General features: G+C 35.4%; 1 protein-coding gene across 5 annotated transcripts in view; it reads left to right on the forward strand.

Annotated features, from left to right (window-relative positions):
• The window catches only part of cv-d (vitellogenin-like lipoprotein), a 44,900-nt gene extending 18,793 nt beyond the window's left edge, over positions 1-26,107 (forward strand). For all 5 annotated transcript variants that reach the window (XM_085954011.1, XM_085954012.1, XM_085954013.1 and 2 more), the window contains exons 10-24: positions 3,903-4,120; positions 5,717-5,933; positions 6,816-7,044; positions 8,812-8,913; positions 10,500-10,611; positions 12,492-12,635; positions 13,302-13,461; positions 14,803-14,897; positions 15,895-16,098; positions 18,239-18,371; positions 18,685-18,858; positions 20,999-21,236; positions 22,218-22,382; positions 23,478-23,592; positions 24,316-26,107. In XM_085954011.1, the coding sequence (XP_085810137.1) occupies positions 3,903-4,120; positions 5,717-5,933; positions 6,816-7,044; positions 8,812-8,913; positions 10,500-10,611; positions 12,492-12,635; positions 13,302-13,461; positions 14,803-14,897; positions 15,895-16,098; positions 18,239-18,371; positions 18,685-18,858; positions 20,999-21,236; positions 22,218-22,382; positions 23,478-23,592; positions 24,316-24,526 (2,517 nt within the window). In that variant the 3' untranslated portion in view covers positions 24,527-26,107. The remainder of the gene's footprint in view (positions 1-3,902; positions 4,121-5,716; positions 5,934-6,815; positions 7,045-8,811; positions 8,914-10,499; positions 10,612-12,491; positions 12,636-13,301; positions 13,462-14,802; positions 14,898-15,894; positions 16,099-18,238; positions 18,372-18,684; positions 18,859-20,998; positions 21,237-22,217; positions 22,383-23,477; positions 23,593-24,315) is intronic.
• Positions 26,108-26,608: the final 501 nt, after the last annotated feature.

Below are 26,608 nucleotides of genomic sequence, written 5' to 3' on the forward strand. Positions count from 1 at the left end.
CATGTAGATACAGGTGATGAAAATAGGGTACGATTTTTAGTGTGCGCATTCGTTAGGTAGGAATAGTTGTGTTAGGATGAACTGCCACGGGTCGACGAGATGAGTCTTAGCTACGCGCCTCATCTTGCGAGAGCCCACTGTGGAAGTAACCTGCATCTAGGTAATGGTACCGATCGTGAGCGGGAGACTTGACGTGTCGTGTGTGTTGAGAGGAAGCCTAGATCGCGAAGTGTAGTGCCGGCCGAGTGATTCCGCCGTGCATGAATGGGTAGCGAGGCGAAGCTAAATTTGTTTTTTTTTTATTGTGGCACCTTGGTTTTGTCTTCTGTCGGGAGTGATTGACTGAGAGGCGCCGTTCGTCACTCCGGCGAGTGTGTGGGAGGCCGGCTCGTACGCCTTCGGTAAGACCCTCTCACCCTTGTGTGAGAGTCCGTTGGTAAACCCCTGTCGGCACAGACCCTCTCACCACCGCAGGGGCCGTTTTTCGACTCTTCGTCAAGATACGACTGGCGGAGGGCGGTATTGAGGCGTATTTTTATTATGTGTTGAGGGTCCCTTATCGATCGGTGGCCGGATATTCTAGTAATTCGATATGCAGGGTCGGAATGCCACAACCCTCTCGTGAATTGTATGTCGCTAAGTGAGGATGAATCTTTAAGGGCTAGCGGACGTGAATCCGAAGCATTGCTGTGATTACTTAGCGAACGTAGTAGATAACAATGGGCTTTCAGCCATGTCAGAAAGGGCGACACTTCAGCATTCGCTCGCTTAGCCGCGAGGCAGAATGGCGTCGTTGTGTCTACCCGAATTACCAGAAAATCTAATTCCATTTTAATTTTTTTTTTTAATTAGTAGTGGGGGGGTGAAGTAGCGAAAAAGTGCAGTAGTGTAGTGTTGAAGTAGGCGATGAGGATAGGCCCTCAGAGGAGCTAAAACGGGCGATGCTCCACCATCTACTCTTTCGAAGAAGAGTGGATACGGGTGGTGTGGAATCTACCCTTATAGTTAGAAATTCAAGGTATTTATATAAAGGTGCAAGGGGAGGCCTTCACCGAGAAGGATATAAATCGAGGAGGTTTCAGACCACGGAAATCGGTGGGGATAGCCACCGTAGACGTACGCGACCTAAAACGGTGCGTAGAAATAAACAGGTAGAAATTAAAATAGCACGGACTGCCGCCATACGAGTCGAAAACGTCGTTGACGCAATCGCTCGCAACCTAGCGATGTGGGTACTTCAGTTACCCGCCTTCTTCTTGCGGTTCGAAACGTAGGTAGGAAGCTTGCATCAGGGTCACCTCATGGCGGAGGGACGGGTTTTTAAGGTTTTATACTTTGTTTATTGATTGTAATTGTGGTTTTCATCCTAGTTATGTCTTGAATTTCTGTTGTGATTTAAAAATATGTTGTTACTAGCGTAGTGAGGCAGGAATGATAGAGTTTTACCCAGAAGTCGATTGCTGTTAAATTGTCTTCTTTTTTCTTTTATTGTAATGTGTAATAGATGTTGCTTTGTGATTATGCCTGTCAAAACATAATTTCTCGCAAATGTAGCGTCACCGAGTAAGAATACCGGTGTGCGTAATTGGTAGCGAACTGAAGGTGATGAGCCTGTAACGATGTCGTTCATGCCAGATTCCACCTTGTAAGATTGTGCTTTGTTTTTGTAACCGCTACTTAGGTGACAGGATAAACTGAGGCTGGTTATCACTGTCCACCGCGGGGGCGCTGCAGCGAGGTATACTCTGCTGGTGGTTGAACGATGGGGGGCGATGTTCACGCTCTGAGCATGTGGGCGAGGGATCGACCACGCAAAGGTCTGTCTGAACCACTCGCCTCAGCTAGGGGCGTCCGTCGACCCTCCCTCGGGATATGAACGGTGGGGGATAGTCTCGTTGGTAAACCCAAAGTAACTGTAAACGGTTGGGTGTTGCGACCAAATGGCGAGGACCCAGAATAACCGTGTGTGAGTGCTGCTTAGTGCTTGTTTATAACCATGAAAGTTGTAAGCTTAAAATAGAAGTCGCGAATGTAGCTGCGTCATGGAGACTCGTGACGTGTGCGAAAGGTAGCGAAAGGCATTGTTTAAAAAAAAAAAAATATTTTTGTAATGGAAAAGGGTCGTTATTAATAAGATTAATTAATAAGCTCTTCAAGCAGGATACGGAGGCGGACAATGACGTCCGGTCTTGTAATGTAAATTCCTTATAGATACGAATTATATTTCATGTCTGAAAAAAAAAACTATGTGAACTTAGGTTGCTCATGGCGACGCCCCGATGCCTTTCTTGAATTGTAATGAATTACTTGCGAGAATATAATTTTAAACTGACCCTAAGAAGGGCCCGTTATATGTAAACTTATTGAGTTTGGTCATGTCACCGTCAATAAAGTAAATGGGGCAAGGAGCACACCGCTGTGTTGCGGTAATACGAGCGAGGATGGAGGGACGATGGCGGGAAACAGAATGGGCACTTCGCTCGAATCTGAATGGGGCCGCTTGATACCTCCACGTTTCTACGGGCATGGAGGACCCCTTAATAGTAAATCACGAGCGAAGATATGGATGCCACATTCATGTTTCTCATATCCCGCCAAAATCCTTCCATCGCCGTTTTATGCATAAAATGCTCTTTAGTAATCAACTATAAATGTTGCTTCTTTTGGGCTCAATTCTTAGAAATCTCTGTAACTTTCAGTCTGCCTGCCAAAAAGGTAGCTTGGACGACCCTTACGGTAAAACCCAGGCAAAAGCCAAACATTCGCCGCATGCAAGAATGATAGAGAGGGGTGGTCGTTCAGGGGTAGATTGAAAGAGACAGCGATAAAGCTCAAAAGAAGGAGAGCTAGCCGCAACACTGCAGGTAGAAAGTTAGTTAGCGTAAGACTCCCAAACGCGACAGGCTGTGTGCCCTGTGGAAGCTTAATTTTTAATTGACAGCCTAGGCGCCCGTTTTTAATAAATTTAGGGCTGTTAAAAATTTATAAAGTGTGAGATTGTTAATGTGTAGTAATATTGTGTTGTGTATGTAATGTGTGTTGTGTAATTTTTTTCGTGAACCTAACTAATTAGGTAATAAAACTTTCGGCAACGATTGGTGCTACGAACAACGTGCGTTCATCATTTTTCCATCCCGTCAATCCTGCATTTACCCCCAACTGTCAAGACCTACCGTGCACTGAACGTGCTCTACCGGACTAAAAACCAGCTACTATTGACCGCCTTGAACTATTCTGAGCTAGTCGAAGGGTGGAAGCTGGTCGTGTGTCTCCCGCGTTCTGCCGACGGCACGCTACGAGGGCCTCATTGACGCCCGGTTGACCGGCGAGTCGAGCTCTGAGGTCGGATCGGCCGTGCGGCCCCGACTCCCCTCCCTACCCGGACTTCCGGGGTGTCACTATATTACGATCGGACATGGTTGAAAGAAAAAAAAAAGAAAGTGCATATTATCCCGGCCATAACAAGAAAATGTATGTGTAAACACGTATTATCGTGCAAGTTGCAAGATTGCATGCATGTATCAAAAAAGTTCAGAAGCTTCTAAATTTTCATGCGATAATTGGTACTTGCACGGCGGTGCGCATGCACGGTAGAATGATAATGGCGAACCTGCCGGAAGAAATACAAACTACACCACTCAAAATTCTTTGACGTCTACCGATTATCTACGAACTTGTCCGAATCTGTTTGAACTGTCAAATAATAGCACCATACGATGACAATATCGCGTCTCACTTACATTTGCAATTGGTGAGACAGTCAGCACTTTTAGGTGTAAACAGTTATTTTCGCGATAGCTTAAAATACACATTATTGGTGCAAGTAAATCCATGCACGTGTACAGGCGCTCTTAGATTCCCAAACTGAAAAACCATGTCATTTCCCTTTAAATATGTTACAGTCACACAATCTGTACTGGCCAATCCTTCAAAACCCCAGAGAGACATTGGAAATGAGAGTCGCAGCCATCACTATACTAATCTTGTCTGAACCTTCACCGCACCGTCTTCTTTCCCTCCACTGGTTCATCACCTCGCAGCCAAACGGACATTTAAAGAACTTCTACTACACTACCATAAAGAGTTTGGAGCATACAACTTATGATTGCTACCAACATCTGTAAGTTAATACAGGAATTTTATGTTTTCAAATTTTATTTATACTTATTACAGTAATTTAAAATCTGTTGATATTTATAAGTCACTACTTCCCAATATTTCCATCGGAATTCATATGTTTTAATATCCATAAATAGAATTATATAATATTCAAGTTACTTACCAATTTTGGATACAATTTGTTTATGTTTTATAAGAATTAGGGCCTTATGCATAATACAGTAAAGTTTATGCACTAGAGTCTGTCTTCTATAAGCTGGCGTGCGGTTTCCCCCCCCGCTTCAGCATCCATCTTGTTCCCTCCCATTGAAAACTTGCAAATGGCACAATGCTTTCCGTGTGACGTTGATACCAGATGGAAGTCTCCCACAGGAGACCACCTCAAAGGACGGTCCGAACCATTAACTTTCCCATACCCCTCAGCCTACGTCCACTCTTCACGGTTCTCGCAACCCTCAGCCGTGCGAAGCCCGCCTCAAAGAATCGTAAATTCAAATTCGTCAGCGCTCCCGCCAAAACACAGACGCGGCCTGTCAAAAACGGTCGCTCGCACCGCCACTAGTCAATTCGTCGGTAAAACAGAGAGGGCGTTAATGCCGGTAATCTGATAGTGGGACGCGCGCGAAAAGCTCTCTCTCGTATCAGACGTCGACCAGCCAGGATCTCTTCTCTCTCGCCTCGGACGCGGAGCCACAAGCGTCTGCAGCCCAGCCAGCATTTCCCGCCAAAAAGACTGCATCGCCACGCCGCAAGCACTGTCTCTCACCTCGGGTGCCAAACATCAATCAGCAGCCCAGCCGCAACACCACGTTTGCAGCCCGCCAAAGCACCAATTACCGACCGCCAACGACAATACCCTGTATCAAATACGATAAAATATACCAGCCTCGACACAATACACCGTGCGTTTCTGTCTCCCACCCCCGCTTTGACCTTGACGTTATCACAGCCTACCATCTCCGCTTCAGAGCGCGAAGAAGGCCGGTGATAACGTGTACGCCAGTTTATAGAATACAGACTCTAGCCAGGTGATTTTCGGATAAATAAGAAATAATATTGCAACAAAACCGACAGCCACTGTTAAATAAATACATTTTGTTAACGAAAAAAACCAAATATAGTTTCAGACAAATTAAGATTGTAATATCTACACAAATACCAATCAAAAGATATGGATAGTTTGAAAGCAATTTATCGATTAACCCATTCACTGCGTCCATCTCAACTGGTGCATTGCCCATCAGGTGGCCATTAGATATAATTAGCATGTTATTTAAATGTGGTAATTAAATATTAATTAAAAGGTCCGCAGAGAATGGGTTTTAATGAATGGAGAATTTTGTGAATAATATTATTACACGTATACCTAGCTAGCGTGTTGCCATTTCAATAATATATCGGGATACTTCATCCATTGTGGGTGTATTGACAATATATTAAAACGCTGATAAATTAGGTAACTATAAAATTATGTAACCTTTTGGCTGTTGTAAACCGCCATTAGCTGCCGTAATTATAATTAATAAAAATTGAATTTTAAATACTTACAAAAATTTATAATATGTTCAATTTCTTTACTAATTGTCAAACATTTTAGAGCTAAAATGGCGCGGTATTTGTCAAAAGTACTGAGACCCCCTGGAAACCGGTTCTGGGCCACGGGAAATTATTTGAATGACGCTGCCGATACGGAAAGAGATATGGGTCTCATCACCCAATTGTTTACTGTTGCCGATACTAAGACGGATCTTCCAAATATTTTATACTTCACAATGATTGTTCAAAATGCGGGGCTCGTAGTTGCTGACTATGGAGTAAGTATTTTCTTAATGAATTTTTATTTTTCTGGATAGAGCATGTTTGGTTTCACATTGGCCCAAGTCAAGCAATTGTTGGCGCCTCAAATGTGTGTTAAAATATGGTCACTGTGTCAATAAATTCTAAAGATTTCCTCGCCAACACGATTGTCACCCCTTCAGTGGTCACAGTGTCAGAAGTAAGTACAGTCGAACATGGTTATTACGAGGAAGATGGGACTGACTGAATTTGCTCATTATAAGCATTACTCGTTATATCGTTATATAACATTTTTCGCGCCACATCCTATTTAAGCATAGAACATAAAACATCTGAAAACCATCGTAAAAATCCCCAAAACAAGCATGGCATTCATAAACTACAAAAGAAATTGTTTATTGTACTGAAGTGCTGAGGCGCCGGCGTTGGTAGATACCTACTGACTTCACAAAGGTTGGATTTTTTACATGCAATTTCAACCATAGTATGTGTGGATACTTTTTCAATGTTGTCGGCGAAAACACCGATTATGTACTTAGACACTTCACTAGTGTCATAAATGTAATCCGATCCCAGCGGTATCGGTCTAGTTAACTGCCAGGTGAGATTTTATTACTTAAGGTCGAAAATGTTGTTTTTAAACAATCGACACATTAACAGTTTTGCTCGGTATACCAGAGAAGTAGCTCTTTATAAAAGTGAGAAAATCATAAACTAAAATGTCAACGAATGTTTCGTCATTACATCCGAGATCTCGCTATTTCCGTGATCATAATAACCATGTTCGACTGTACATGCAATAATATGAATATACTGATGTGAAAATATAAACAAATTAATAAAAGTTGTTGAATGTCATATTTTCTTGGTGTAATAATATGATCGATATTTGTTTACAGGTCTACTTGAAGGTTCAAGGCTTAACAGCAGTTGCAATGGCTCGACTGAAACCAAAACCGTCCTCTGTGACATCAGTGGAGAACTTAGTGGCCCTCCTTCAGTCGTACGGAGTAACAGATCAACTCCTGGATCCAGTTCACGCTGAGCTCATCATCAAACATCAAGGAAAAGCAGTTCTGGCAATGCATTTGAACCAAACATCCATGAACAAGCTCACAAACAAAGAATGTCAGTATACATTTTTTAATTCATTTAATTGATGCAGTACCAAAAAATATGATGTGAATATATTGTTAAGGCTATACTTCAGCTGGGGCACGGTCTAAAATGATCGTGACTGCGCGACGCGAAGATTGTGCAAATGACGCGTGCAGAACAAAACATAATTTATCATAAAAAGTCAACATGCGTCCATTTAATGTTTATGTTTATTGTTCTATTACTAATAACAATAATATATTCATTGACATGTTTTCTTTTTCAAGTAAATGGGTAACGTTTTTTAGTCATCTTTACACGATTTAAGAATTAATTCCCCCGTCGCCAACACAAAACAAATTGACATGTTCACAGCTCGACTTTCGCTCTCCGATTGCCAGCCAGTCCGAAATTTCGCCGCACCTATGGTTTAAAATTATTTTCCGTTTCACCGAAGTACCGTCTTAAGTCGAAAATCATTAATTTTCAGGACGGTACCTCGACGTTATAATAAGTAAATTAGGTCTATTGTTTTTTGTGGAATGTGTGGATGTATTTAAATGTGAAAATTATCATTATATTATGTACTACTATCCCATTAGATATTTTATCCCTACAAAGGAGTAGTGCTAGAGCGCCCATCTCTAAAACCATGGGTTTGGAGTCAACTTCCGTGTCTGGCAAAAATCGATAGCCTTGGTAGATATTTTTTAGAATTATAATCATCGATGTTTGATTTCCATTTTCGGATGTGTAGAGTTAGCAATAGTAAATTGTATAAGCTTGAAATGTTTTAATGTAATTGGTATTTTTATTCAAAATTAAAATCATTTCAGTAAGTACTTATTTTTAAAATTCTTGAATCCAATGTAATTTTCTACATATTCATCTAAAAACAATAATTATTTTATACTACCATCTGTTAATATTAGCACAAACTAATACTTAAAAAATGATAATTTATTGGTTTGCATCTAAAATAATAGTTTTCTTCTATATATAGATAATTTTTTTTTCTATATATATAGAAAAAAAAAAAAAAAAAAATTGTCACTCACACAAATAGTGCAATCAGCAGCGTGCGCGCTTGCTCTATGGACCGAATCTGCCCGCTTTCTTTAATTTTCAGATCATCAGGATTCACTCTTCTGAGAATTTTTGTGTACAACACAGCACGTAAAAAGTATTCACTTCAAAAATTTATTTTACTAGGACTTGACTTAATTTCGACCAGTGCATAAAATAAATAACATACAATATCATCAATTATTCAATTTTATTTATGACAAATTGAAAACAGCGTCAACGAATGGGATGACTTAATAATAATTTTTACAACATTTTTCTTAGCTCGTATTCTTATTTGTCTGGTGGTTCTTTGTCCGGTACAAATCTTGCAACCGATTTTTAACTAACTTCCCGACTAGCTAGACATTTAAAACTTTTAGAATATATCAGAACACGATGCCAATGCATTTTTTTAATACTTTTAGCCATCTTTAAGTAGAATTGAATTAATTTTCAGTTAATTCTGTTTTGTATGAAAAGTTATTTCGACACCATTATTGGTTGCTAGGGCTCTGGGGTCCTAGCAACTAAATTATTAATATATACAAGTACAAATTTTTTTGATCGTTTAAGCTAGTCAAGTCAAGTTTATATGGTTCAACAGGAAATTTGAAAACGTTGTATATAAAAAGTTCTTTTTATCTTGTAATTATTTACTAGTTAGTATAAATTTTCAATAATTTCGCATTCTGTTATAATTAATATTATGTTTCTTTGATTTTATTTCAGTGATAGATACTTTGACCAGTATTCTGTTATCGGAGAGTCATATTAATCAACAAATACTGCTGTATCCAACGTTACTGGTGAGCCAACTACCTTCAGAGATCGGTAAATGCTTTGCAATACAATTTAAATAAAAATAATGATTATTATAAATAATATATTCTCAGTGCTATCCACATACGAAACGTATCATATTAATGGTTTGGCAATAAACTATTTCTTTAATTCAACGAATAATTCACAAGATATGAGAATTAAACATTCTTTATATTGAACATAATATTACATAATTTGAAAACACATCAGATATATAGTAATACCATGATTTCAATTTCAATTTCAATTTATTTTTAACATATTGTGGACATTACAAATTATAAGTTTAAGACGTACGAAGACATGACATATAGAAACAAAGAAGTATACTTAAAACAGTAAGTGTTACATAAAAAAGAGATACATAGTATGTTATTAAACAGTAGAAATATGTACATACAAAAATATGAATTAGATAGGTACAAGGAAGTACACCGGATGAGTTAAGCAGACCCTATTTTAAGAATTTATAAAACAACGTCCACCTATACTCATCCTCACGTAGGTGGAATACATCAACACCCGAAGCAATTTCGTTGAACATAGTTATCGCCCTCCCAATTGGCATTACCAGTGGCAGGTTGGTTCTGCACCTTGGGAAAATAAACAACTGATGTTCTCTATTTCTAAGATAGTTATCAGGAACACACAGGTCAACACTGCCCAGAATGGCAGAGTTCTCATTTATACCTCGTATAAGTCGAAAAAAATACGTAGCCAAATAAAGATTTACATAAAGATTACATTGTGATATCCTAGGCGTCAATCATGCCGTATATCGGGCGAAGGGCTGGTTCTCGTTTATCACAGTATGGTGGTCATTTTGGTACTACTTAAAAAATATCTCTAATTCTACCTTCTTGTGAAGGGTGGGAGGGAGATGCGTAGGAAGTCAGAAGAGTATGTCAATGTCCCGTTACGGTCGGAGCGGCCTTGGGCTAAGACTAGCCTGTAGCTACCCTCTGTACATGAGATTCGCCCCTCGTAAAAATCACTTTCGAGATGTTATTTATTTTATAATATTATTTAGTATTTACAGAGGTTGCGAACATTTGCAGGGCTGGTTATTTATGATTTGATATAGAAATCTGATGTGTGATTTGAGGCATTCTTTGGAGGGGGGTATATTTGGTGACAAACCCCCCTGCTTTATTTGTCTCAAATTTCACATCAGGAATCAGACAGGGTCGGGTGGAATGAATGGGGATGTATTGATAAAACAGAGAAAATCTTATTAATAAATCTCGCGGTTTTGCCGGGTTTACGTTGGTAACACTATGATAGTTTTTCATAGGGTATGTTTTGTTCGGCCAGCGAGCGGGACGCTCAGCAGGTTATGGGGTCGGTGTCGTCGAAGTTTCCATTTATTATTTATTATTTACAGAGGTTGCGAACATTTGCAGGGCGCTATGATTTGATATAGAATTCTGATGCATGACTAGAAAAAATCCTTTTTTTGAAAAAATACAACGCCCGACGAAAAATATTTTTTCTAGTGGTCATAATATATTTCTCTGACATGTTTATAAATTATGTATTATTCTTATGAATTGGAAAATTAGGTTGGTACTAAAATTCTTCATGAATCGTTTTAGGAACAAACATACAGACTGATACGATGCTGTCATCACTCACATCTGTTAGAGGAAACCTCACGTACAAAGAAACTAAAGATGAAAAAATTAGGAAAACTGATGTCAATTTTAGGTAAGTAAATAATTCATTATTTGTGCTACTATAACTTTAAGTAAGCCCCCCCCCTATGGACGCCCTATTCAGCCTTGTCATTCATGCTTTGTAAGTAAGTGTGTGGAATTTTATTCAAGCAAATATTTTATCTATTCGTTCAAGGTGTCCGCCTTGAGGGTTTTTATAAATTTGACAAAGTATAACTCAGTACAGATGCTACATAAGTCATAAATGAAAATTGGTGCTGTCATAATCTATCCATTTTAATCAATTACTTACTCAATTTTTACGAAATAAATTTTTATTCACCATTAATTTTAATAACAAGTAATAAGTTATAATATAATCATGATACAATCCTTGTGGTGTATACTAATTAATTAGACATAACTATAAAAACATTCTCTCAAAATATATCGTCGGCTTAATTCTGACATACCGTAAGTCATTTTTCTTCAGATTTTATGTTTTGGTGATTTCCATTTACAAGTATGATAACGCATCTATTTCATTCATTTAATATCCAAATATGCATGTGGAAAGGAGATAGAATCATGTAAACTAACATAACATATGAGGCGTCTAATTACAAAAAGCGACAAGTCCACAATTCAATATTTTCGGGAAACAACGTTTTTATGTTTCTAGCTTCAATTATTTGTTTTAACTTGAGATTTTTTTTCCGTGGTATTCTATGTCGAAATTAGAACCAAATGGCAATTTTTTCAGCGGATAAACTCTTAAATGTAATAAATATAGGCAAAATAAAATTGGACTTAGCGCTACTTGTACTTCACTTTTTAATTTATCCCGCATAAGGCACATATTTCCATGACACTGTCATAAGTTTACCAGATGCTACAGCATGGGAGACGCCCTTTTCAATATTAAACGTTCCCTTATTGGTTGACATAAACACGCGCAAAATCAACCAAGCTTTAAATAATATGAAAAACGAACTTGGCGCTTTTTGTAATAAATCGAGACTTAAAATATTTTTTTTCATAGGGTTATCTCGCGTTTTAGAATTTATAGATCAATACATATTGTGTAAAATTATAAAAAAAATACGTGTGTATTTTTTTCTCGATTTTGACCAAATGTGGACTTACCGCTTTTTGGAATTAGACGCCTCATATCTCAGTAGTGTCGTATAATACCTATATAATATGTCTATGGTAGTGTCTCGACACCCAGTTGAACATCACGTATGTCATATGTTTGCAATTTTGCAATTTGATTATCTCTTTTATTTTGAATACTATTGACTCGATAATAACACGTAAGTCAGTTCTAATAACATGTAAGTCCTGTAGATACATTATATTTAAAAAATATTAAATATTTTGTTTAAAGTATAATCCAGAATAGTGAAAGATTGTCCTACAACAAAATAAGTATATTCATTTGATTCCCTAAGTTGAAATATTTAGTTTTAACTACCTCCTGAACACTTTGGTTAAACTGACTTACGATATGTTAGAATTAAGCAGACGATATACCTAGGTATCTCTCTATATCCGAACGCAGCAATTATAAAATAAATGTCTCTTCATCTATATGATATCCAACGTAAGTTCTAATTAGGAAGTGGAATTTAATATTACAGAATGCTTATCTTGAACTGTGTATTGACTGGTACTTTTACTTGTACTTGGAAAGAATGCCTTCAAAATACAACATATTTGTCTTATTATTGTTAGACATGATGTATGGATCAACTAAAAACACTTTTAAAATCTTTAATTATTCAACAATAAAACTTTATAACACTTCCTCTTAATTTCAAACCTGATTTAATGAATATCAGAGTTTATACCTATTCTATGTTTATATTATTGCGATGTCAGGAAACAAAATTGAATGTCATTATCAGAATTCGATCATTAATTTTGCAGAACTTCAAGCTTAGCGTTATTAAGTTTGACATCACACGATCCGGTCATGAACATTTCTCATGCCGCTGAAGTAGCGCAAGTGACAGATCTCTACCTTCCCAGTAATATCACCATCTCAGTATCGGTGCCTTTCTCCAAGATCAGGTATGAATTCTCTTAATAAAAGGTATTTGAATATTTACACGATAACAACTTCCAGCATCTAAAACTGCATTTAGGTATGAGCTGAACTGCGTCCAATATGAATTATTCCCTTTAGCACTAAAGTATTTCAGCAGATTTAGATTATTTTGTTACGTTACTTCTTTTCAAACATTCGCAATAAAAAGTATGATTGAAAGCGGCATTGCGTAGGCAGAAGTCGTTTCTGTTGGCTTCATGTCCAAAGGGTTTTCACAAACGATACGACTGATACAACTGGCCTAGGAAAGGTAGGCGTATATTGCAATTAGGTCGACATACTTTGATAAAAAACAGCATCAAGAAAAGAAGATAATGATAATATAAAGACGCTTATTCTACCTAATCTATACTAATATAATATTAAGGTACAGTAAGTAAGTCATCAGTATAATCAACCATGATCAATTGACTATAGGATGAAGGCATATCCAAGTTGATACCATTCCTCTTCGCCAGCTGTGTTATGTTGGTATGTTCTTTTATAGTTTCTTTTAATCAATAAAATGCACTGTCTCTGTTTGACATTCTCATGGGTCTGTGGATTATGTTACATCTAAGGTTATGTGTATCTGCAAATATGTATATTGTCAGGCACCTCTATTTTATTGCATATGGATTTGGTTTCAGGACAACATGGCTGCAGCCTGGAGGATCTCTGGCAGCCGGATTAACAGCTTATTCGGGTGGTAGAATAATATTGAGTTCAAATGATGGGAAACGATTGCAAGAACATTGTAGGATGTGCACAGAAGCTGTCTCTCTTGACTCTGGTGGAAAGAGAGTACATGTAAGTTAATATGTCATCAAAGGCCTGGATTTAACATATAAGAGACTATAGCCCGAAAAATAAATTAATTGCTAACAGATAAAGACGTGTTTTCAAGATTGTAATGAATTTGGATCAGTTACACAACATAATTTAACAACATCGATAATGTCTTTTTACTTTAATGTCAATAAAAACTGAAATTTATTATATTTTGTTATTATTAAGTGTCTATTCAAAGCACCTACGATGGCCGAGCGGCTTAAGCATTGGCTTATAATGTCGTGGGTCCCAAGTTAAAATCCTGGGTCTGGCAAATATACATATTGTTATAGGAGTCAGAGTATGAACCTAATAGATTGAGCAATTGGCTGACATCCATTTCTCGTAAAAACAAACATCTGTCAATACAAACATTCACTCTATGGAGGCCCATATGATCCTATTAGGATCGTACATGGTCTATTGAAGAAAGAAAATCTATTCAAAGAAAAGTAGATAATATTTTTTTCATTAGGCATGTTTTAAAATTTTTGGGTCCCATTAGCCAGTCATTCATCGAGGATAAACCCTCAGTCCTTGGATATTTGGTTGTGAGGTAAAGTAAATGAGCATTGGAAGAATAATAATAATTATTGTGATCTGATTTCAACAATTATATTGTCATATGAGAAAGAGTTTTAATGTATTTGCAGCTATTTTAATTTATAACTTCTTATGGTAAAGTGAGTATTTTATGAACTTTATCATCAGATGTGGGTTGCAATCACCTCTGTGTACATCTTTATTTCCTAGGGGCGGCAGGTAATATGAAAATATGGTGAAGCAGGCAAGTATGGTGAAAAAGTATGGTGAGGAAGGCTGGTAATCAATTTGCGGCAAAATTTCTACTTTAACATTATATTATATGGGTACGTTATAATGACCAAAGTAAATCCTCCATGATGCCCTGCATTTTTTTTATCGCGTCGCTATTTCGCATAAGTGGTCGGCTATTGTTGACCTGCTTCATTCTGTTGAATGAGAAAGCCGATTCTTTGCCCCTCTTTTTATTTAATACCTCTATGTTTGTTTCCCTCTACCTTAAAGATCATGTATCTCTTACTAACACAGTTCAACAAGCTCTATTTAGACCTTCTGAACCACCTTTATCCCTCCAGTCATTTGATGAGGAGCGTCAAAAGTGATTGGGTATGATAGAAAGATCAATACACCGCATACAATAAATTAGGTCATGGTCGTACCTTCCTCACCTTATGCCATCTTTATGTACAGCTGTGAAGCCTCTTTTCTTAAAATGATGTCCAGCAGCCACTGCTCTGATAAATAAAATTGCCTATAGATTTTATTTTCTGTTTTCAGACGAAACAAGATGGACTATATTTTGACTGTAAGGGAACTTCGTCAATTCCTGAAATTGTTTGGCAGTTGATAAATTCACACAAATCAAATGCAAAGTAAGCAATAAATATATACATATATTTTTTTAAATTAAAATATTTACTAAGATTGTTCGACCAATGAAATTAATCTAAAATGTCCAAATAATAATTCAAATTCAAGTTGAAACTCGGATAAATTATCTGGATTTGATACGAAATCATAGAAGTTTACAGCAATTCCTATAAACCTATGTTTAGTGGTACTCGACACCTTTTATTCAATAAACACAGCGGTGATTTTACTTATGTGATGATAACATGCAATCATTGCAACCGAATTGAATGTTTACATTAAAATGAGACCGACCGTACTGGGATCGTTGCACTGAACTCTTTTAACAAATGCATGCAATAAAGAAAAAATCAAATTATATACATTTAATTTTTTTTGTAATAAATGATATTTTTTAAATTAAAAAAAAAACAAATAGTTCAAACTAGGAATTTTTCAAAAATTATTTTGCTAGTTACCTTCTAAAAACCTGTCAAACTACATTTTAATTGTAAATATTCATAAAACACGATTTAGGTACTGTTTCACTAGGTTTTAAGGTACTTTGCGGGAATGGAAGGAAACTGGACACAATCTCTAATAAATTGACCGATAGGCAATTTGATAACCATATTTTATTTTCAAACATACACATTTATTTCGGTACTAATTAATTTCACATTTGAAAAAGTAGGTACATTCATAATAATAAGATCATTATACAAAATAAGCAGTTATGGAGAAAATGCTCTATTGGCCTGAAAAAAAGCCTAAGAAAGTTACATTTTGAATGGAATGCCTGTTCCTGTTGTCAGGAGTGACAGTCAACTGACCTTTTTTCAAGTATCTATTGGAAAATTGAAGACTATATTATTTGTTTTCGCCTCTTGGTAAAAACGCAGGACTTTAAAATAAAATCAAACCGGCTCTCGTTTGGTCAATAGTAAATAGCACAATTTCTTGTTTAGGTTTTGAGAGAACAAGTTTAATTAACCATAGAGAATAATATTTTATTGACAGTACGATGCCAATAGCAAAACCATTATTAATGGGCTCGCACTTCCTCTCGTTGATGTCGATACCAGCCGAAGGAAGCTGCCTGCTGAGGATTAATGCACCTGGAGTACGCCCGACAGCAGTGTGGGCAGAAACAGAAATTGACTTCAAGGTGGGAAAGTCTGACGACAGAACCAAGATCAATTTTTTGCAGTGGACTTCAAAGAGGTATTTAAATATATTTCAATCCGTTATCGGTTATACAGTCGAACTCGGTTATTACGATCATGGATATAGCGAGATCTCGGATGTAACGAGGAAACATTCGTTGATTTTAGTTTATGATTTTCTCTATACATTTATTCACTTTTATAACGAGCTATTTATCGGATATACTGAGCTGAAAATCATTAAAAATTTTCTTAAAACTCTTAATGTGTTGATCGTTTAAAAATATTTCGACCCTAAGCAATAAAATCCGACCGGACAGGATGCCGCCGGGATCGGATTACATTTACGACACTAGTTAAGTGTCTAAGTATCTACCTAATTGGTGTTTTCGCCGACAATATTGAAAAAGTTTCCACGTATATGGTTGAAATTGCATGTAAAAAATCCAAGGTTTGTGAAGTCAATATGTACCTACCAGCGTTCATTACAATAAACAACTTCTTTTGTAGTTTATGAATACCATGATTATTTCGGGGAAAAATTGTGTATATTTGTTTGAATTGCGACTTTTTGCATTATGTGACCGCTCATTTAAAAATACCTATTCTCTGATATAACGAGTAACGCTTATAATGTGCAAATTCAGTCGGTCCCATCTTGCTCGTAATAACCAAGTTCAACTGTATGCCATTTGTAGTTGGTTGTAATTTAATTGGACTATAGGACTATGGGGGTAGGCAGGCCATGAGTTGCATAAGGACAGCACATTATAAAGAGCGCTGAATGAAGGATTTTTTATGCTTTGATTATTTTTCAAACTAAGTTGTCGATACTTTGTAATGAAGCGACATCATCGTTGGGTCCATGGCAAACCGCCACTGCTTTCAAAAGTGTTTATGATAGTGTTAATTCCTTAATGTGCCACCCTTAAGAGTAACACATAGCCTGTCTACCCCGATGGGATGTCACTGCTTGTGAGTGTTATTGTTGTACGACAGGGAACATATGAAAAGAAGTTTATATGTGGGAATAGGCAAAAATAGTAGTTATTTGTAGATCAAGCAATGGTTTCAAGAAGCTCATGAAGATAATTGACTTTAAAAGTTTACTTTTTTTTCTGGAGTAAAATTGTCCAAAGCTTGCCTTGCTGGAATTGAACAATAAAAAACCAATAATAATAAACAAAGAACCAAATGTACTACTCTCCTTTGCAATAAAATACATGTATGTCGCTAAGTTTCAAAACCCGCTATAACACTTTTTCATTACGTTATTGAGAGAATCAATAAAAACTTTTTGAACTAAAAACGTTTTTAAATGTTTCAGTAGTGTTATAGCGGGAATTGATAGACGCATTGATTTTGTTTCATAAATGACAGTTAATCCTAGCGGATTTTGAAAGATGCGATAAAATTTTCATGTAGAGATTTTAATAACGAACGATATATAATATCGTCGGTGTTTTGTAAAAAGGGCGAATCAACCATTGTGGCGAAATCGAGATTTTAATTAAAATACAATATGTAGCCCACTAGATTTGTTGTGTAAAAACGGTGAATTGGTATCTCCACAGGAAAGTACTTAAAAACGATAATCGACTAAAATTAAATTAATTAAAATTACGAATAAAAAGCGAATGTGACATATTAGGCCTTTTAAAATATTATATAACAATGTCTATTATAATGCCAGTATTCTTTCTAAGCTTTATTATAAACTTGTTAGATATTTATAATCATCCACAGGTCATAAACAAATAAATGTCAATAGTTAAAAATCCTCCTCCTGTAAAATAGCATTTTAGTTAATTCGCCTTTACAAAACACCGACGATATATCTTAATTATTTCAAAAAAGTGTTATAGCGGGTTTTAAAATTTAGCTACACATGTGCAAGTCAGTGTTTTCAAGTCTCACGTTCAAGACAATAAGCCTGAAGGTGACCTAAGCGCCTATCCAATAATTACACTGTATTGTTGAGCTTTCAAAATATGCTCAAAGCCAAGGTTTATATTAACTAGATTTAACGTCATTCAATACCAATACTGATTTTTTTATTATAAAAGTATACATTTTATTTAACTGTGTATTGTGTTGTTTTATTAGTTTTTTAATTGGTGGTTCAAAAACCGTGTTCTACGAGGAATCAATATCAGTATTTCTTTCTTCCGATTGAACTTATTCAATTATTCTTCCAGAACCAGCTTAGACGACAAAAACACTCTTCTCTCGTGGAGTAATGGAAGCATGAAGTTGGAGATAAAGATTGCTGGATGGAAACTGTCCTCCAAGATCACAGGATTAGATAAACCTGGACAAGATGAATGGAAGGTAAAATACAATCAAATTGATTCACAGTATGATGTGAAAAATATAAAGGAAAATGAGTAACATTATTAATATGAAACAATTTATTCTGCATCGAATAGAAATTGCCTTACTGAACTATCCATGATTTAATTGAGAGGTTATTTACAACTCTACGTAGAACTTAAACAGCACTTTCACTGTGGAATTTAAAGCACCCTCATAAAATGATATTCATACTATGACCACTAAAAGAGATGACAGTTTTTTGAACATGATGTACCAAATAGTTACTTATACTAAGCAGTACAACTAATAACCAATCTGTATGTTGTAGGCATGTATTGCCGCTGAGGGGCATACCTATGCCGAGTGGACGAGCCATAAGGATTTGGACATCAGCGTGTTGTATGGCAGAAACGGTCCAACATGCCCTATCGACTCTCAGACGCATGTTTCAATTAAGCCCCACTCAGACACAAAAGTCGAGTTTTCTGTGGAATCAAATAATGTGAGTATATTTTAGTTACTTCAAATATTATATTACCCAATTAATAAGTTTGATGTAATATTTTGAAATTTTATGAAGGGTGTGTCTCGGTCTGTATTATGATTAATTTACTTGACAAAGTTAAAATTAAAAGCAGCAGGTAAGATCGATCCATAGTCATTTTGAATAGCAGGCGCATGTACCTACTGCCAATTGGACTATTCCAGCCTTCGGGTGACTGACAATTTATTATAATCTCTATGATTTTCCTTCAAATTTAATTAGGTGTCCATATAACTTCTCACACAACAATATTGAGATGTCCGGGGTTCCAGCGGCTAGCTCAAGTGTCCATCGAACCCCGGATTCACAAAAAAGAACGATATATTTATGTTTGTTAGGTTAAATAAAACACTAAGTCTTTCTTGTGCGGGTCTTAGCGTTATATATTTTAATATTTAGTTGGACAACGTTATTTTGTAGTCTTTTACATATTTTGTTTTTACAATCAGTTTCGCAGGTCCGTACACGGTTTACAAAGGACGCTTACTCACTTTTTTTTTCTTTTTAAATTTCCCGTACCCATGCCGACCAGCAAAAAGGACTCTCGTGATTGGCCAAATTTTATCGCGTGATCCTTTTGATTTGACGAATCACGAGGACCACCTCGGCGCAGGCGCGCGGAGATTTTAACGTTGCCGGCAAAATTTATTAGATCTAAATACTTTAATAATAAATATTTTATACATTATATTTAGTCTTAAAATTATCTCTTTCATCCATCATCATTTATACTTTTTAAATCAAATTAAATTTATCTTAATTACACCTCCGCCCAGTATATGATTTTCACACACCGGACGAAGGCCTTTACTTATGAATAAAAAAAAAATTACGTAGTTGAGCAAGGAATCAGATTTGATGTTTTATGAAGCCGTTTCTAGAGGTCAGGGTTACGTTTCGACTTATGACTACTAAATGATTATTTTACACCGGGAGAAGCCCGCCTGTAACAGGGGTGTATCAATATCCTGACTTATCCTAAGATTAATAGAATTATAACACAATAAATTCCACATTTTATTGCATTGATGTAAGGGCATTGATTAAATTTAATTTTCTGTGATTTTGAAGCTTTTTCTTTAGAAAAATAGTATTCTTGTAGACGCAAACCAATGAATTATCGATTTTTAAAAGTAATAGCTTGTGTCAGTATATTCACAGATGGCAATATAGAATTATTATCATATTTGTTCGAAAAATTAACAAGAAGTACAGACCTACAAACTTATCTATAGAATGGATGGGGGAGCCACTATCGAAAACTACCCAATCAAGACTCGCAACTGGACAGAATCTGACATTCGAATGATGTTTTCAAAATGGCGTCCATATGGTAGTTCATAATTCCATTTTTGACCGTTCTTTAAATAAGTTTGTAGGACTGTAGTTTAGTAGATTATAATTTTAAAAGTATTTTTTTACTCTATGGCCTGTACTAATAACCTACATGTTATATAATTTTTCCTAAGCTATTTACGCACTCTATTCTATGCTACACTCGACATGTTTATCATATTATGCTTGAGGTAGATACCGAAATTAGTTGCTATCTTTGGGGCAGCTGGAGAGAGTTATTAGATGAAGCCAAAACCCATTGCAAGTTATTGTGCTCCTGATGATGATGACATTTAACATGTTCCTGATTCACACAACCAGCCGTAAAACCTTAAAAATTATCTGCATAAAATAAAATATATATGATATATCCATTAGCAGATCTATTCCAACTACATAACACCATAACACCCAATAACACCTGATATAACCCCAATATATTACGGATGTATTTTGTATACAAAATGGTTATCTGCAGTTATCTAAATGCCGACTATTTGAGTTGGTACCCTTGTTAATTAACACACCCGACGGAACTGCCATTATAAGTGATATTTCATACTAAACACACACCTAGAATTTTTATTATCATAGACCAGTAGGCATAGGTAATGAAAAAAAGTGTGAATTTAAGCCAGCCCAGAGGAACTTGAGCCGATGATCTATCAACACTCTGTCATGTTAGGTTAGCTCGTGTGTTTCCTGATTAGTAAGTCTTGGTTCTATAACAAATCATTAATAACTGTGTGTGTTTGAATTGCAGGTTTCAAATGCTATAGTAGCTCTATCGAATAAGGTTAAAACAGTTTCTGATCTTCTTTGGACTTATCCGGGAATGTCCATTACATCCCTTATTGCTGGACAATTGGAAAAGTCCATGCTGGCCCTAAACGGCAGTATGACGGAGGAGGGAATGGTACTTAAATCTCCAACAGGAGAAAAAGTCGAGCTGAAGTCTTTCTGGACTTCTTTAATAAATCACAAGGAGGCAGGATATATAAGTAAGTTATGTTTGTCAATAGTATGTGTATATCAAGTATTTTTTCTATCAATAGGAGTTACATGCAAATACTAGCATATTATTTTATTGTACGAATTGTATATCTGTATACCAATACATTGGTATACAGTGTTTGACATTTGTGTCTTAAGCGTACAATTTTCAAACAATATGTTACCAGTGCTCATGTATGCATGTAAAAAATGGACACTTAATGTAATAGAAATCCAAAAATTAAGAGTAGCATAACGTGGAATGGAAAAATGCATGTGTATAATAATGAATAATAAAGACCACAAAAGAAGCCAATGGATAAGGAATCAAACAGGAGTACGAGATGTAATAGAGGTCGCCAAGCAGATGAAATGGCAATGGGCTGGACATGTCACTCGGTGACAACCACTAGACTATTCAGTCCCGGTGTTCATTATTATTCTGGATTTGATACTATAAATTGTATCAATCGAGTTACCATTTATTTGTTAGAATTCCATTATGTAAAATAATAATACATACTGTCCAACAAGAAGAATTACGCATAAGCCGGAAGGCGCTGTCGTCGACTAAATGGGAGGAGCTTGTTAGTTCACAGTTTTAACACATAGCCAAGAAGATGTTGTTCCACAGTAGTATGTATTATTTGTAGTTGCATGTTTCTACATAACAAATCAATGTCGGGTTCTATGTTAGAAATGGTAATTCGCATGGAATCTTCCAAAGTCATGACCTTTGCATATTTTTTATTAATGCCATCATACAGTGGTGCCCAAAGGGCACTAAACAATGAAAGGGATGCCTTTAACAGGACGACTCTTTTAAAACTTATAAAATCCAGTAGATATACATCGTAGCAAAGAACTATAGACCGAAAAGAGTGGAAGAAGTTAGGTGAGAGCTTCATCTAAGAGTGGATTGACCCTGGCTCATGATAATGCTATCAATAGAAATGTAATTATTATTGTCTTTATGTCTCATTCAATAGAAAAATGCGTGATCGAAAGAGATTCATTCACCGACATCGAAGGAATTGTCCACAAGAATTTAGACTTCACGGTGCTCGGTTTGGCCGACTGCACACCATCTCCAGGATTCGCATTCTTGAGGACGGTTGCCGAGGGAATGCTGGCTGTCAAGCTTTATGTCGGAGGTACGTAAAATTCCTTGTTGTCATTTTATTCTTCCAATTTTGTATTACACGGTAGAATATAGCAATATAAAGTAGGTAGCTAGATTCACGATGGATGGACATTATCAGCAGGGTTCAAACCCCAAGTTTGACAAATTCACATGTTATTTTTTAATGTGTGTTTGGAACTATAGCATGGACCTAATAGGTTGTCCAAGTGGGTAACGTCCATTCCTTGTAAAAAAATGTTCTAATAATAATATAGGCCTGCCAAAAATTGAGGTTATGTTAACAGATATTGAGAAAACAACATGTGAATTGATAAATGTAGGATAAGAACCCACAACCCATGACTTTAGAGGTGGATGGCTTGCTATTACTCTACTTCAGGTATAATATATTATGTCCTCGCACCCAGACTCCCCCAGAAGGGGCCGTCCACATATGACATCACACGATTTTGGCTACTTTCCAACAAAAAGATTTAGGCAATAGCCTGTAGTCGCTGTTGTCGACTAAGTAGGAGATATATAAAAATTATACTATAAAAACTCATCGCTAACTGGACGTCACTATAATCGAAGTGCGATTAAAAATGTGAGGAGCTTGTTAGTTCACAGTTTTAACACATAGCCAAGAAGATCTTGTCGTACAGTATTTTTAACCCCCCCCCCCCCCCCTCCTCATTGTTACATTTTTTCACATATCGTTTTAACCCCTGTTTATATTACGTCACATTTTTGACACACCATTTATTCAACAAATAATTCATAAGATTGAAAAGTAAAATTCATTAATGAACATACATAATTATTCAGAAACACTTCAGAAACGTAACGATTTAAAAAAAAAAATAGTGAGGGACTTGAACTCGCATCCATCAGATTCCAGCCAATGTGGTTGGATGCCACCATTTCCCAAAAAAGATTCCCGTCCAGCACCTATATTTTTTTCAAGATTTTTTCTAATAGGTATGTTTCTGAGGTCTTTCCGAATTATATATGTACCTACAATAATATTTCAAATATTTTTGTTAGGTACCTATATTGAAAAGATTCAGTGTTTTACGATTGGTATATTACATCATTACCTATGTGTGATTATGTTTCAATGTAGATACGCCTGTCCTAATCACTACCAATGGGAAGCAAGCTATCGTCAGAATCTACGAAGAAGAGATCAATTGGATGGATGGTTATCAACATCCCAATGAAGATATTCCAGATATTACGTAAGAGTTTTCGTTAAATTGATATGAGGCGTCTAATTACAAAAAGCGACAAGTCCACAATTCAATATTTTCGGGAAACCACGTTTTTATGTTTCAAGCTTCAATTATTTGTTTTAACGTGAGATTATTTTTTCCGTTGTGTTCTATGTCGAAATTAGAACCAAATGGCAATTTTTTTCAGCCGATAAACTCTTAAATGTATTAAATATAGGCAAAATAAAATTGGACGTAGCGCTATTTGTTCCTCACTTTTTAATTTACTCCGCATAAGGCACATATTTTCGTGGCACTGTCATAAGTTTACCAGATGCTACAGCAGGAGCGGAGCGGAGACGCCCTTTTCAATATTGAACGTTCCCTTATTGGTTGACTTAAACACGCACGAAATCAACCAAGCTTTAAATAATATGAAACACGGACTTGGCGCTTTTTGTAATAAATCGAGACTTAAAATATTTTTTTTTGTAGGGTTGTGTCGCGTTATGGAATTTATAGGTCAATACATATTATGTAAAATTATACAAAGAATACGTGCGTATTTTTTTCTCGATTTTGACCAAATGTGGACTTATCGCTTTTTGGAATCAGATGCCTCATATAGAAGTTGTCATTCAGCAAGAAATAGAACTGAAGACAACCCCTAATACGAATGTAAACCTTTACAAAGAGCGAATTAACTTTATGGTATACCTACTTTTATTTATTATTATTTTCTTCTTCCAGTATTTACGCAATAAATGGTGGATCGGTGCAGATAACTCACATTACCACCGGAATCACTCTAATATTTGATCCTGTCAATCAGACGGCTACATTCAGGTTCTTCTCTTTATTGCTGTCAAGCTCATGTGGAAAGTGCGTGACTCCTGATTGGGACTTCAGTCCGAAGGCATGCAAGAATTTCGGTGACAACAACGAGTGTCTTGATCAGTAATTATTCTATAGAATATGTTCAAACGTTAAACGAAATACTGGCCAAATCAAAAAGACTTTGTCATTAAGATAATGTAATGCTGTGGCCAAATGCATCAAGTGATTGAAAATATTAATATTTGGTTTGGGTTTATTTGGTCAGTATTTTCAATATATGGTAAGTATTAATATCTTAAATGCTGATTACAAAATGTTAATCTTCTTAATTAGATGGAGTTATGCCGAAAGCTACCAACTCACAAAAACCAATAAATTATTGATTACGTATTTCGTGTGATGATTTGTTTTTTTAATATCAAATATATTAATCATAATTAAGTTTTATTCTAGACAACATACCTAACATGGTGTATACTTAATCATATTATGAGACATTACTTTCAGTTTTACTCTAGTTTGATTACTAACATTTATTTTGAAAATATTTAAAAAATAATATCTATACGTCATGTAAACATATTTCAAATAGAACCAACCCGTCAAATTAAATTGTGTAAAACATATCTTAATATTTTACATATTGAGCTGGGCAAATTGTGAGATGGTTTCTTTCGTCAAATCAATCTATTGACATTTTGTGTATTGACCAATGAGCAGCAATGTACATATAGTGAGCGAAACGCGTCGTAAAATATATTATTTAATAGGTGGTAAATACTAAGTGATTTTATAAGAGTTTACTTAAAAAAATATACTGACCATTTCTATTACTAACTAAATAATGAAAATACTGACCAAATGAACAAATCTCCAGGCATTTTAATAATATAACAGTTAACAGTATAACAGTTTTTTTTATGGTGTATTATTTGAGTTGATAAAATACTTTTAAATATTTTTTTATTTTTATTTGGCTTGTAGGTATATTATTTTGTATTTCATCATAACAAAGATTTCAAAATGACTGTTGACTAATATGATGTAATAACAAAATTTTAAGTAGGTATACAAATAATTACAAGATAAAAAGAACTTTTTATATACAACGTTTTAAAATTTTCTGTTGAATCATATAAACTTAAACTTGACTAGCTTAAACGATCAAAAAAAGTTGTACTTGATAGAAATACTGAATAAACATAGAATACTGAAATGTCATTTTGACATTTCATATTGATTTCCATAGTAACGCACGTATATATATATAATTTTGTTGCTAGGACCCCCCTAGCAACCAATAATAGTGTTTTACTTTTTACGGATTTTTTCCAAAAATAACTTTTCACACAAAACAGAATTAACTGAAAATGAATTCAATTCTACTTAAAGATGGCTAAAAGTATTAAAAGAATGCATTGGCATCGTGTTTTGATATATTCTAAAAGTTTCAAATGTCTAGCTAGTCGGGAAGTTAGTTAAAAATCGATTGCAAGATTTGTACTGGATAAACAACCACAGGACAAACAAGAATACGACCTAATAAAAACGTTGTAAAATAATGAATTACTTGAAAATGTCTATAATAAAAATTTTAAAATACAACATACGTATACTATCCCTGCCAAATCAAAATTGTAAAAAATATATTATGATAATTAAGTATTGTGTGGAAGAGAATTTATGTTATATTAAAATATTTTTTAAAGAATATAAAGTGTTTTTTTTATTCATGTATTTTTTTCACAGTAAATTGAGACGTCAACATTTAAAGCATGTCTAGTATGTAGGTACTCGGATCTTATGTTCGTTTTTTCTATATAAACTGAACCCAGTGACGTTCCTGGGCAAAAAGTCATTCATATTCAAAATGTCGTTTTCTACAAATTTATTCTTCGTACCTTGCGATACCTCTCCTCTACCTACCAAAGGCATCAATACGAAGATTGCAATTTGAGTCATTTTTTTGATAATAATTTACAATTTATACAGTATTAATTATTAATAAATATGTATCTGAAAACATTTAAAAGAAAAATATTTTTTATTGTCAAAGATAATCTTAAAATAATTATTGTAAAAAAATGTTATAAAATGTGAACTTGTTAAAGGATTCCATCTTATTATTACATATTATTTTATAGTCATATTTATTATGAAAATTTAGTTTAGTTTTCTATGTTTTGTCTAAGAGACTTTTTAATAA

The sequence above is a fragment of the Rhyacophila brunnea genome, unplaced genomic scaffold, assembly GCF_057557595.1.
Source record: "Rhyacophila brunnea isolate RB1 unplaced genomic scaffold, BYU_Rbru_1.0 scaffold_4, whole genome shotgun sequence".
NCBI lineage: Eukaryota > Metazoa > Arthropoda > Insecta > Trichoptera > Rhyacophilidae > Rhyacophila > Rhyacophila brunnea.